This window comes from Octopus bimaculoides, chromosome 13 (genome assembly GCF_046866305.1).
Source record: "Octopus bimaculoides isolate indiv1 chromosome 13, ASM4686630v1, whole genome shotgun sequence".
Lineage (NCBI taxonomy): Eukaryota > Metazoa > Mollusca > Cephalopoda > Octopoda > Octopodidae > Octopus > Octopus bimaculoides.
In genome coordinates, this window is record NC_142940.1 from 20,280,400 (window position 1) to 20,295,492 (window position 15,093).

At 37.6% G+C, this 15,093-nt stretch overlaps 1 protein-coding gene across 1 annotated transcript in view; it reads left to right on the forward strand.

The window, feature by feature from the left end:
• LOC106871903 (DNA excision repair protein ERCC-1) overlaps positions 1–15,093 on the forward strand; it is a 54,185-nt gene that overhangs the window by 19,249 nt on the left and 19,843 nt on the right. Inside the window, exons 3-10 of the mRNA XM_014918662.3 lie at positions 1,365–1,434; positions 4,360–4,463; positions 6,627–6,726; positions 8,439–8,515; positions 10,472–10,571; positions 11,528–11,599; positions 13,974–14,042; positions 14,805–14,877. Of these exons, the coding sequence (XP_014774148.1) occupies positions 1,365–1,434; positions 4,360–4,463; positions 6,627–6,726; positions 8,439–8,515; positions 10,472–10,571; positions 11,528–11,599; positions 13,974–14,042; positions 14,805–14,877 (665 nt within the window). The remainder of the gene's footprint in view (positions 1–1,364; positions 1,435–4,359; positions 4,464–6,626; positions 6,727–8,438; positions 8,516–10,471; positions 10,572–11,527; positions 11,600–13,973; positions 14,043–14,804; positions 14,878–15,093) is intronic.

Sequence of the window (15,093 nt, forward strand, 5' to 3'; positions counted from 1 at the left end):
ATCGTCCAACCCATGCTAGCATGGAAAGCGGGTGTTAAATGATGATGATCATCATCATCATTTAATATCTGTTTTCCATATTGACATGGGTTGGACAGTTTGACTGGAACAAGGGCTGCAGCAGGCTCCATTTTCTGTTTGGTTTTTATTGCTGGATGCTCTTCCTAACACCAACCACTCCACAGAGTATACTGGGTGTTTTTTATGTGGCATCAACAAAAATATGTATACATACATACATACATACATACATACATATATAAGCATGTGTAATTTCAGCATGAATTAGGAAATAGTGGTGATTGACATTCTGTAAATAGAATCAGAAGCCTCCACTATATATAGTCTAATATTAGGGCATGTAGTGGAAAAGGTATAGCAAAAGATGTTGAGGTAGCATATGAAATAGGCACGTGGACGACTTCAAAGTAAAACAATGGAAAAACATCGGGTTGTAGTTTAAATAAATTTATTTGAATGACACTTGCGTTTACTTGTTGTATACGACAAATATTTCACTACATCACATCATTTCCAACTGCTTCCAGCTGGCAAAGAAATTAACAGGGTACATACTGTGTTGATATGATAGGGTAGAACCAGACATGTTTTGTGTCCATGTGTGCGTTGGTCATTCAGTGGTGTCTGTTTATGTTCTGCGACTTGTTCATGCTGAATATCTCAGAAATTACTGGCTGGCTATCTCATGGCACATCTCTCTCCGTCTGTCTCTGACTCTGACTGCCAGTCCCTTGACGGATTACCGTATTTATAACTGTTGCGACAGCTAGAAGGACAGACATACCACAGGAGAAATTCCTACCTATGTAGGTCACCTCCTGTCCACTTGAACCTTAAATTACACGGCTGAGGTTGAAGGGAAACAATCCATCATATTTTGACAAGACAAAGAAATTTCTTTCATGCCTGTTTGGTCAGTGGTGGATCAGACAAGCAAGAATCCTTCAATTCGGTTTCAAATCTCATCTCGGAAAAAGGAAGTGTTAGTTTTTACAGGCATATAAGCTTCCAATGCCCACTTTTTACCTTTACAGGGGCTTATATGCTTTAATATTTGACTATTTCCTAAAGTCAAATATGCTTTCTACATATTTATTCATACAATAACAGATTTGTGTCATGAAAGTAGCTAACACAGAACTATTCGATAAAACCCGCTGTGTCTCAGTCTAGTCTGTAACTTATCCTCACTGTTGTGCTGTGATAAATTATGTGAAGTGCAATGAGAAAAGGAAGTGTCAGATTGCCTTTATGCATAGTTTGTGAAATCTCTCAAATATTATTTATCCTTGTAGCAAATGTTTATTCACTAATGGTCTTTAATGGTCTGTTCTTTATTTTAGTGCCAACTCTGCTCAACCCACCGTGACCAGTAGAGCTTACAGTAATTCCATTATAGTTAACTCGAGACAGGTAAGATGTAGTTTGTGTATGTTTATGAATCAAAACAATTATATTGTATTGCATATGAATATTTACTTCACCATGCTTTCAGAAATGGCTGTTAATAATTCTCACATTTGTTTTATTTGTGGGCATGCTTCAAGGAAGAGTCATGTTTCTGAAAGTTTTGTTCTATGCCGCAATGTATAATTCCGTTACGCAAAACTTATTATTTCCATGACATTCATTTTATACATTGGGATACATTAAAACAGAAGTTTTTTGTGATGGGAAAAGAACAGTAAGTAATGCAACCACTTTTATGCCTGAAAAATCACAAATAGAACTGTATGCATAAATAAAAACAAACATTGAAGAAAAATGTTAGAAAATAAATACGAAAGATCATTAGATTTCATCTGAATGATTGTCATGTTTCATCATCATTGTTTAATGTCTGCTTTCCATGCTAGCATGGGTTGGACGATTTGACTGAGGACTGGTGAACCAGATGGCTGCACCAGGCTTCAATCTGATATGGCAGAGTTTCTACAGCTGGATGCCCTTCCTAATGTCAACCACTCCTAGAGTGTAGTGGGTGCTTTTACGTGCCACTAGCACGAGGGCCAGTCACATGGTACTGGCAATGACCTCGCTCGAATGATTTTCTAATGTGCCACCGGCACAAGTGCCAGTAAGGTGACGCTGGTAACAATCACGATGCTTGTCCAATCTAATTGTCAATCCACATAAGCAGTAGCTATTCCATTTTAAGCAAAATGTAAAACATTTAAAGATTAACACACTCTTTTGGCACTACTTATTTTCACTTCCCTTATATAGTGGTTGTTCCAATACCATACTCCTCTGTTAGGCTTTGCACATGTACACCACTCTCTGATTTTTCCAGAAATTTTCTGTGGTAGCAATGTATATAAATACCTCCTCTTTCTTTTCTCTATTTTCCATGAAGATATCTGTAAGCCTTTTTTTTAACACAGAAGAGTGTTCAAAACATGTGAAAGTGTTTCTAGGATGACTAGCAACAACTGAACTTGGCTGGGCAAGATCAACCCAAGGTGGGTAAGATCATTTCCCTATAGACGATGGTCTGGTGCATGGCTTGCAGCAGCTGTACATTGTCTGGGACTTTTCAGAGTGCTTTCTCCATTTGTAACATTTCTGTGTCAAAAAACCATTCAGATTGGATTCATGTGTGTGTGTATACATATACATACATGCACACGTGCTCTATATAAAATGTGTATGTGTGCACGCCTTGGTTACCTGTGTATGAATCACTTATTTTCAAGTTAGATGATCTTGCAAATTCAAAATATACTTATAGGCACAGGCATGGTTGTGTGGCTAAGAAGTTTGCCTCTCAACCACATCGTTTTGGGTTAATGAAGCTACAGTATTTGAGGATGTTGATTAGTTTTAACAATGCTCCAAACGTAGTAATCCATGGGGTTTAAATCTGGTAAGATTATATGCCACAAGTTTGGTGTTAAATGAGTGTGAAGATTGTCTGACATCCATTCTTAGATTATGTGAGCTTTGTGACACGTAAAATACACCATTTCGAGCGTGGCCATTGCCAGTAAGACATTCGAGCGAGATCGTTGCCAGTGCTGATGGACTGGCTCCTGTGCAGGTGGCACGTGAAATACACCATTTCGAGCGTGGCTGTTGCCAATACCGCCTGACTGGCCTTCGTGCCGGTGGTACGTAAAAGCACCCACTACACTCTCAGTGTGGTTGGCTTTAGGAAGGGCATCCAGCTGTAGAAACTCTGCCAAATCAGATTGGAGCCTGGTGTAGCCTCCTGGTCCACCAGTCCTCAGTCAAATCATCCAACCCATGCTAGCATGGAAAGCGGACGTTAAACGACGATGATGATGATGAGGATTGTTAAAACATACGTGGCTTTCCACTGCATACGTCATTCATCTGAAGTTTGACAAATGTGTCCTGCAGCATTAGTTCTCAGATCCTGTAGAAAGATGTGAGGTGGCCTTGACATGATCACCACTCCTAAAACCATCACATTTGCTGGAAACTTAGTCTGCATTACTCTGAGTACATAAGAAGGATCTGTGTATAACCGTTAGTCAATTCTCTTATCAAAACTTCAGTCTTGGTCGAAGTCTTTATCCTCAGAAAAGCAGCAAAGCATGTCATGTTCATGAGGGTGTTCAACCTTGCTAAGTAACCACTTAGCATGGATCAGACAGTTTTCGTCTGTTTTTGTTGACATGAATTGACCTCTCCTCAGTACATACAACTTGTATCAAAGGTTGAATGGTGTCAGTCACAAGATTTCATTAATTGACCTTGTGAGCTTTAACACTTAATCTCACAGTTGTGATATTTTTTTACACAGTTCTATATTTAAGAGATGAGGAATTATGTACACTATTTACATTTGACGGATATTTGTCCTCATCTTGCTTGTTGTTAACACACGTTTCGGCTGATATACCCTCCAGCCTTCATCAGGTGTCTTGGGGAAATTTTGAACCTGGGTTCTCATTCCGAAGGTATTTTTCGATGTTGTTGTTGTTGTTGTTGATTATTATTGTTCAGGTCACTGTCTCGAATCAAACTCAGAATCTTGAGGTTAAGAGCGTGAGCTACTAACCCCAAGATTCTGAGTTCGATTCCAGGCAGTGACCTGAATAATAATAATAATAATAATAATAATAATAATAATAATAATAATAACATCGAAAAATACCTTAGGAATGAGAACCCAGGTTCGAAATTTCCCCAAGACACCTGAAGAAGGCTGGAGAGTATATCAGGCGATGGATGTGTTAACAACAAACAAGATGACGACAAGTATCCGTCAAATGTAAATAGTGTTTTTTTTTTTTAATGTTTATGAATTATAAATTCTAAAAAGCACATATTAAACTCATAGTAAATTAAAATAGATGTTTCTTTTTTCAGAGAGGAAATCCAATTTTAAAAAGTATCCGGAATGTTCCATGGGAATTTGGCAACATTGTACCTGATTATGAAATGGGGAAAGCTTGTTGTGCTCTTTTTCTTAGGTAAAGTTATGAGTGCTTTATTCTTAAAATACTATATTGTTATTGTGTTGATTTGCTGATCATATTTAAGTGTCCCCCCTCTCTCTCTCTCTCTCCTTCACTCACTCTCCCTTCCTCTCATGCTATCTATCTGTTTATATATCTCTTGTTTCTGTTGTCTGGAATCAGTGAGTTTGATGCTATTAATGTTCATCTTGATGGCTGAAGAAAAATATATTAAACAGAGCTGGAATTCCAGAAGGTCAACAGTTTGGAGAGGAGGGGCTGGGTATAAAATTTAGTGTAGGGCTTGGGGTGGGGCAAAATTTGAGAGAGATGTGAGTGAGTCAGAAATGTCTGAGTGGAAGTGGAACAAAACTAACCACTTATGATAAGTTGAAGCTACCATAAATAATGGTCGAAAAGAAGCAGTATGTTTGTGGAAAAGCAGCTGGATTCTGTTGGTCAGTGACTTCATATTAATCATTGCATGACCTTAAGGAAGGGTATGAAAACTGTATTAAAAGTACTGTTGTATATTAAATCTAAAAGAAGTGTGTATGTGTGTACACACAAACACACACACATATAGGATAAAAAATATCCAGAGATTAGACTGGTCAATACATAGGTAGATTGAAAGATTGGAGAGCCTGTACTGTTCAGATATTAACAAGTTTACCTGTGGTGTAGTAGGTACTAAGAATATGAGAAGGGTAGGAACAGCTTGTTCAGACCATGTATGGGAGAACTCAAATGAGATCAGGATGACCAGTTTCTGAATTGAGGCAGTTAAGGTAGAGGTAGCTTAGTTCTTAGTCATCACCTTGTCTATTTTCGAGATTATCACAAAGGAGCACAAAATGTAATATCTTTAGCAGCACCTGTATGAGGACAGTCTTGTTATAGAATCGATTGAAATTGAAAGAGAAATTTAAATTCTAGAAAACTGGACGTCAAGGTGAATTTGACCAGGACTAATGTGGCTAATAGGTGAAGCATGAAAAGCTAAGCAGTTTCAGACAAGAGTAGAATGTATAGAAACTCAGTGCAGTTGCAGAGGATTAAAGGGTAGCATACTTTAGTTAAAGTACATTGACAAAGGAACCAGAATATTGATGCAACAGCATCAAGACTGGATTGTTTTGCTAAATCGCTGCAACTAACTTCAGTGGTGAGGCTAGTCATAATATGATGATTAATGTGATGAATAGTTGGGAGAAGTTTCAGAAATAACTGTTTATGTTGGTGAGTGACACATGCGTTCTTTCTCTGATAAACGAAAAAGAGATTATTTAACTCTTCTGTTAAATGTAATGCTGTGCGTTAGTGAATGAATACCTGTTCAGTAAAGTTATTAGATATGTAGTGTGAACATAAGGAGCAATTTAAAGGTATTTATGTTGAGAGAGCATTCATATATGTAAAATGATTGGCAGAGTATACAAAACAAAAAAAAAACATTAGTGGGACTTTAAGACACATTGTTGTAATTTTTTTTTTTTTTCAAACCAGATATAAATTATTAGTACTAAGTTCTGAAAGAAATATTTTGAGAGCTTCATGTTATTCCATTCTGCTAACCATTCAATTATAAGGTGGTAAAAGTGGCAGAAAACAATTCAGCAAGCTTCACTGAAATCTCATAAAATAGTATGAAGAGATGGTTATCTCCCTTGTACTGACTCTCCGATAGAAGACATTGTGTGTGTGTGTGTGTGCACACACATACACACACATACACTCTTTTATTCATTTCAGTCCTTTAACTGCGGCCATGCTAGAGCACCACCTTTTTAATCAAACAAATCGACCCCCAGGACTTATTCTTTGTAAGCCAAATACTTATTCTATCCATCTCTTTTGCTGAACTACTAAGTTTCGGGGACATAAACACACCACATCGGTTGTCAAGTAATGGTGGAGGGACAAATACAGACACACAAACATATGCATACATACATACGTACATATATACATACATGACAGGCTTTGTTCAGTTTCCGTGTACCAAATCCACTCACAAGGCTTTGGTTGGCCCAAAACCATAGTAGAAGACACTTGCCCAAGATGCCATGCACTGGGACTGAACCTGAAACCATGTTTTTGAGAAGCAAGCTTCTTACCACTCAACCATGCCTGCACTCACATATATAATATATTGTATAACATTATTTTCCTCAGTTTGCGGTATCACCAGTTGCACCCAGAATATATACACAAACGACTTGTGTCCCTTGGTAAAAGCTATGACTTGAGAATAATGCTTGTTCAAGTTGATGTGGTAAGGAGTTCAGTTCCTTGATATTTTTCTGATTCTAAAAATTATTTTTATATATTTATGTTCTTGAATAAAAATACTTACCCAATCTTTCCATTATTGGAGTAAACATGGCTATTTGTCTACCTTCTTTTCAATCCTTCCAACAGCTTTTCTCTTGAAAAACATAGCATAACATGGAAACACTGGCTGTGAGATAAGATGAAGTTTCATTGGCTACTTGAGGAGTGAACTGTTTGCTGGATCTTCTTGAAATGGCTGTTTGAGTACTTTATGGTTGAGTCTAAACAATAGTATATGGAATCTGATATCTATATTCACACTATATTTGTAGTTACTGTTAAATTTCTCTCGGTGTGATAGTGCATCATATCTTGTATATACATTATACATCCTGATAATTCTTCAAACGTTTTCCAACCACATTGGATTATTTTCATATAAGCACAAAGCCACATATACACAAAGGTGCATCAATATCATCGTTTAATGTCCATTTTCCTAGCTGGCATGGGTTGGACGGTTTGACTGAGGTCTGGAGAGCTAGTGGCTGCACCAGGCTCCAATCTGATCTGGCAATGTTTCTACAGCTGGATACCCTTCCTAATGCCAACCACTCCAAGAGTGTAGTGGGTGCTTTTTACGTGCCACTGGTACAGGCACCAGTCAGGCGGGCCTGGCATTGATCATGTTCAGGTAGTGCTTTTTACGTGCCACCGGCACGGGGGCCAATCAGGGGATACTGGCATCAGCCACGTTCAGATGGTGCTTTTTACATACCACCGGCATGAGAGCCAGTCAGGGATACTGGCATCAGACACATTTGGAGGGTGCTTTATACTTTGTCTCCAGCACGGGAGCTAGTCAGGCGGACCTGGCATCGACCACGTTCGGATGGTGCTTTCTACATGTCACCAGCATGGGAGCCAGTCAGGGGTCACTGGCCACAGCTATGATATTGGTTTTACTTGACTCAACCGGTCTTCTCAAGCATATCATATCTCCCGATGCGATCTCACTTTAGTTGCTGGGTCTTCTCAATCACAGTATATCTCCAGAGGTCTCGGTCTCCTGTCATTGCTTCTGTGAGACCCAACGTTCAAAGGTCATGATAATTGATATACCTCATAATAACTTGTGATAAAACTGAAGTGAATTAAAGTTACAACCTGAAATCTAAACTGTTTTGATAACTCAGCTTGTCAAGAAATTCATTTGGCATCTCCAGTCACAAGACTCAGGTGCTGGGCTATTAAATGCAACCATTATGAGTTCAAAATCTTGCCACAACCATATCAGTGCCTTAGATCTATTCCATCAGACTTGACCAAAAATACTCACCAGTTGTATTAATATATTGGTTTCAAATTTTGGCACGAGGCCAGCAAATTTGTAGGTGGGGTCAAGTCAATTACATCGACCAGTGGTTGACTGTTACTTATTTTATCGACCCCAAAAGGATGAAAGGCAAAGGTGACCTTGGCAGAATTTGAACTGAGAACATAAAGATGGCCAAAATGCCACTAATCCCAGTGATCTAATGATGCTGCCAGCTCACCACCTTTCAGTTGTATTAATACATTTATAATCTAATGTATTATATTGTATTAACTGTAAAGTATTCAAAATTCACTTATTGTTGACTAGTTTCTAGTTTTAATGAGTTTTTTTTAATTTACATATGTCTTATTTCTTCATTTTCTTTTTCATTTCAGAAAGACTGTTCCTATCTTTTGAAAGACTTGGGGAAAATGTGCATCCTTGCCAACTGTACATTAATTCTTGCATTTTCGTAAGTTTCTCTCACATGTGATTCTTATACATTTTCATTTTTCCTCACAAATTTATAGCTATGTGCTTCTTCAAAGGAAAGCAGTTTGTACACTAAACATATTTAGCTGATTCTAACACGTCTGTATTGATTGATTAATTAATCAGTTCACAATCTAACTGGGGTTCAATGAATCTGTCAGCTTTGGCAATGTGACAGAACAGTGTGACTTGATATGTTACAGTTTATACCACAATGATCATGCATTCTTCCATATAACATTGAGGCTGTAACAGTTTTGGGTGGTGAGATAGCATAATTGTTAGCACCCTGGGCAAAATGCTTAGTGGCTTTTTGCCCATCTTTACATTCTGGGTTAAAATTCTTTGCCTAGGTCAACTTTGCCTTTCATCCTTTCGGGGTTGATAAATTAAGTACCAATTAAGTACTGGGGTTGATGTGATCAACTATCAACCACAAATTCCAGGCCTTGTGCCTATAGTAAGAAAGATTATTGTAACATTGGTATGATCTTTTGGTAGGACAATATAATAATACATTACTGTATTGCTGTAATATCTTATATGACACTAGTTGATCATCTTTTAGCAAATTAACTCATTAGCATTCAAATTATTGTGCCAAATGCAATGCTTATTTATTCACATTGTTTTAAATTAACCATGCATTATTTCATGGCTTTTAGATTTCAATGATGTGATTACTTATTTTTAGAATGACATTGAGGAGTACGCATGAAAGGCTGGATCTAGTTAGCTTGAACATAAAACAGGTGGAATATTTTGGCCTGATCTAGTTGGTTTAAATGCAGATCAGCCATCAAATGATTTTTTTCAGTTAAATAGCTGGGTTGAATTCTCTTTCATCCTCTCTTTTTAGACTAAATGGAAACAAATTTATCATTGTTATTGAATGTACAGAGCCAAAAAGTACTTCAACCATAAGCAGTTTTTCCATTTTTATGCTGTGCTGATCTCTCTATAAAGTGCTGTTCTCATAGGAAGGTTCAACCTCATTTGTTAAAAAGACTCCAAGAGGTGGAAGCTATATACCTGAACAGCCTTATTTTAATAATATCTATTATTCAATATTTCCCTTTTCCTGTTCTATTTGTGCCAAGTTGACTTCATTTCTCATCTCTGATCACTGCCGGCATCACCTTACCAGCACATGTGCCGGTGACATGTGAAAAACAACATTCAAACGTGGTTGTTGCTAGTGCCGCTGGACTGGCTCTTGTGCAGGTAGCACATAAAAACACCTTTTGAGCGTGGTTGTTGCCAAAACCGCCTGACTGGCCCTCATGCCGGTGGCACGTAAAAGCACCCACTACACTCCCAGAGTGGTTGGCGTTAGGAAGGGCATCCAGCTGTAGAAACTTTGCCAGATCAGATTGAACCTGGTGCAGCCTCTGGCTCACCAGTCCTCAATCAAACTGTCCAACCCATGCCAGCATGGAAAGCGGACGTTAAACAATGATGATGATGATGAGATAACATTAATTTAATTATTCTGTCAAAAGTAATGCTTTTTTATTCACATTCATCATCATCATCATCATCATCATCGTTTAACGTCCGCTTTCCATGCTAGCATGGGTTGGACGATTTGACTGAGGACTGGTGAAACCGGATGGCAACACCAGGCTCCAATCTAAATTGTTCTGAATTAATCATACATTATTTCATAGCTTTGAGATTTTGATGATGCAATTGTTTACTTTTAGAATGACATTGTACGGTTGGTGTAAGAGGCTGCATCTGACCAGTTTGAACATAAAACAGAATATTTTGGCCAGATATGACTGGTTTAAATGTTAAAGGCTTAAAGTACTTATGTTTTTTTTTTCTTTTAACTTTTGTCCAAACAAAATTTTGAGCTAATTTGATGTATTGAGATAATAGAATTTATCTCAATATATTTAATGCTTCTTGTATTATTTTCTACTTTCTCTAGACCTGAAGAAGCTGGTCGTTATCTTGAAACATATAAAGTCTATGAGAATAAACCACCTGATGCCATCATGGAAAAGCCTGATAAAGATTATATATCAATGGTAGGTTGGTTATTGATATAATTAAATACATTTTTGATGTAGTACATTCTGTGACAAAATCTCAAAATGTAATAATACCATTTTACTATATTCTAGCTCACTGTATTAGTGCGAATGTGCTTGATGAGAAAATTTCCAATGTTTATAATAAATTAATAATCAAGCAAAGACTTTATCAAATTATCTCCAAGTGGAGTATAAAATTTAGAAACAATGCAATAGAATTGCATCAGTGACCAGGTTGCACTTGATGCAATGAAAATTTTAATGCCAAATAATAAATATTCAAGTAAAGTTGACATGCAGGAGTGGCTGCGTGGTAAGCAGCTTGCTTACCTACCACATGGTTCCGGGTTCAGTCCCACTGCGTGGCACATTGGGCAAGTGTCTTCTACTATAGCCTCGGGCCGACCAAAGCCTTGTGAGTGGATTTGGTAGACGGAAACTGAAAGAAGCCCGTCGTATATATGTATATGTATATATATATATATATGTGCGTGTGTTTGTGTGTCTGTGTTTGTCCCCCCAACATCGCTTGACCACTGATGCTGGTGTGTTTACGTCCCCGTAACTTAGTGGTTTGGCAAAAGAGACCGATAGAATAAGTCCTGGGGTCGGTTTGCTTGGCTAAAGGCGGTGCTCCAGCATGGCCGCTGTCAAATGACTGACACAAGTAAAAGAGTATTTGCTTTTGAATGGTTAATAAATCTTCATCATGCTGCAGTTGTTTTAGTTTCAACACAGTCTTAGTTCAAATGAGTATACATCCAAAAATGATATTTTTGAAATTGCCAAATGTATATTCCATCTCATTAGTAAGGGTTTAAATGTGTGTTTTATTATGATTTAATTTATTAATGGTCTAATGTACATATAAATGTATTGTTTTACTATATATTACAACCATGGTCCCTTTGCTTATAATTTATATATGGTCTTATTTTCTTTATTTACAGCTGACAGAATGTTTAACTTCTGTGAAACAAATCAACAAGACTGACTGTGCCAATATCATCTCCAAATTTATGGTGAATATGTTTTCCTAATTATCAATGTTTCAGAATTTTAAATAAATGTGGCTAAATTACCTCTAATGTTGCTAGCTTTCTTAATTCTGCATGTAAAACTTCTTTGGGATTAGCTTAAAGATGAGAAGTATGGAATAGGAGAAAATAATATTTGCAGGTGTGTCCTAGTCATGCCAGTGAGTAATAGACAAAAATGAGGAGTAAAGAGGATAAGATAGCTCATAAGAGTTATGTATTTTACATGGAACTCTGACAACTCATTGGATAGAATACAATTGCAGAGCATATAAGTGATACTATCCCATTTGGTTTCTATATTATTGTTTGGTCTTCTTCAATCAAACATCATCATCATCATTGTTTAATGTCCGCTTTCCATGCTAGCATGGGTTGGACGATTTGACTGAGGACTGGTGGACCAGGTGGCTACACCAGGCTCCAATCTGATTTGGCAGAGTTTTTACAGCTTGATGCCCTTCCTAACGCTAACCACTCCGAAAATCAATCTAAATCCAAGACTACATTATCCAATATGCTGTTTTTTTTAAAAAATCAGTAGGATGTGATGTGAGGAAGATTTGGTTCGCTATTTCTAGTACTGCAGGTAACCATTTAGGGGTTGCTTTGTTGGCTTGCATACTCCAGTATTCTTGTATTGCTGCTGAGGCTACACAACAACAACTCTTTTCTGACTCCTCTAACAGACATACAGTTTATCAGTAACATCAAGCTTGCACATTTTCTAACTAGTTCATCACCATCATCATTTAACATCCATTTTCCATGTTGTCATGGGTCAGATAGTTTAACAGTAGCTGGCCAGCTGAAGAGCTGCCCGGGTTCTATATCTGTTTTGGCATGGTTTCTACAGCCAGATGCCCTTCCTGACACCAACCACTTTACAGAGTGTACTAGGTGCTTTTATATAGCATCGGCACAGGTGTGTTTACATGGCACCAGCACCCATGAGCCCACAAGATTAGGGATGCAAGGCCAACCATGCTTTTTACTTAGCTTGACATGTCTTTTCAAGCACAGTAAACCACCAGGAGACTCAGTCCCTTGTCGTCCTCTCTGTGAGTCCCAACATCTGTAGATTCTTTCCCACTACTTTGTCCTACGTCTTCCTGGTTCTACCTTTTCCATATGTTCCTTCTACAATTAGAGACTGGCACCTCTTGATGCAACTGTCTTCATTCATATGCATTACATGGCCATACCAGAGCAGTCTTCTCTCTTGCATACTACATCTGGTGTCTCGTATATCCAGTTTTTCTCTCAAATCACTTACACTCTATTGCATATGCACACTAGCATTACCCATCCAGCAGAGCATACTGGCTTCATTTCTTTCAAGCCTTTGCATATCCTCAGTAGTCTCAGTCCATGTCTCACTGCCATGTAACATAGCTATTTGTACACCAGCAACATGCAACTTGCCTTTCACTTTGAGGAAGAAACCTTTTGTTACTAACAGAGGAAATAGTTCTCTAAACTTCACCCAGCCTATTCTTATTCTAGCAGTTGTGCTTTCAGAACAACTTCCCCCACTACTAACTTGGTCACCTGAATAATAGAAACTATCTACTACTTCTAAGGATATCCCCCTGACATTCGAAGGAGTTTATTTTTTTTGTACATTCCTATTGTTTAATGTACCTGCACATCTGCCACTGGAAGACTAACACTTTCTGTGTTAGTCTTCCAGTGATACTGCTGCTGCACTTCCTATGTGCCCATAGCTTGCACTGGGTACATCTTATGGAGTATCTCCCAGCTCCTTTTCTGCATATCAAGCAGGGCCATCTCCGTTAAAGGGATCTGTGATTTGTTTGTTTTCCTACTTATAAATACTTTAGTTTTTGCTGAATTAATTCTAAGGCCCTATGATTCCAGTTTGTGCTTCCATATGTAATATATCTTCTCTAGTTCTGGTAGTGATTTAGCAATAATCTGAAATTTCTTCTCTAATTTTGGTACTGATTCAGCAATAAAGTTATAAATATTATTTAAAGTGTTGATAAAACAAAAATAACTAACTATTTGTATTAAAAAAAGAAAAAAGCTAGTAAATAATTATGTGATGAAAAATGAAAGAACCTTCACTCTAAAAGTATTTATCTTTTTATTAGGCACAATACCAAACTTTTCTATGTGAGGTAGTATAGTAAATTGAATCAACTTTCAGGCAATATTATTTGTGTCTATTTTATTGCTCTTCCCACATTAAACAGGAGATTTGATTTGAGCAGAATTTGAAGTGAGAATGCTGAGGTACAAAATTAATTGTTTTAGTTTTCTCAGTTGATTGAAGGACAACATATTTGGAAAGAAGACTTTTAATTACCCCTATGATCATTCTGTATACTTTCAGTCATTAGAGGCCGTCATTCAGAGTAATGAAAAAGATTTTACATTTTGCCCTGGTTTGGGACCACGGAAGGTAAGTAGAAGTTTGCTCTCCCTCATATCATTGTGGGTGTGTGGGTGATTGAAGACAGCTTTGATGCCCAACACTGGCACAGTCTTTTGCTTAGTGTCTTGGAGCGCTTGTTGTCAATAATAGAAGCTAAGAAAGATCCTTTTTTGTTGTTGTTGTGACCCTTCCCCACTGCCTAGAACATGAAATGTAGCTGGTCATGATACTAATTTATAGTATAGTACGTAGACTACTTGTCAGAGATAAGTGCCTTGACTATAGTGTTGTGCCAACAGCTGATAGTCTGACATCATCATCATCATCGTTTAACGTCCGCCTTCCATGCTAGCATGGGTTGGACGATTTGACTGAGGACTGGTGAACCAGATGGCTACACCAGGCTCCAATCTGATTTAGCAGAGTTTCTACAGATGGATGCCCTTCCTAACGCCAATCACTCCGAGAGTGTAGTGGATTCCGAAGACATATATATGGTTAACCTGACTGTGCAGGAAATGTGACACACACACTTCTAAAATCCTGATTTTTATTTCAGTGTTTGGTGGAGGTTGAAAATATTAGCTGTCATACTTCATGTTCTTTGAGCTACATATGGGATGTGGAAACATTTTCATGTAATTAAATAATTATTTGCATGTAATTAAAGATTTAACCAATTTGTAGGAAATAAATGATGACTTAAATTACATAAGTTTCTTGTTCTTTTCTACTGATAGTGTCTAACAAAGATTCCTTACTTTTGGAACTATCTTTGATTTCTTTCAGGCTGAGCAACTGTACAATGTTTTCCATGAGCCATTTTTAAAAAGAAGAAAACTACCATCAAACAATGATGAAGGTATACTCGTTTTTCCCTCTCAGAAGGTCTACTGACCAAAGCTTTCTGTAAGTGTGTTTTTGTAACCATGACAAGAACTCCAACTCTGCTTGCTCTAATTTTCCTGACTTATGAAACAGATATTTATTTACACAGCATGAATGTATGGTTAGAAAGGTTGCTCAGCAGTCATGAGCTCCCTGGTTTGATTTCACAACTTGGTATATTGAGCTAGTG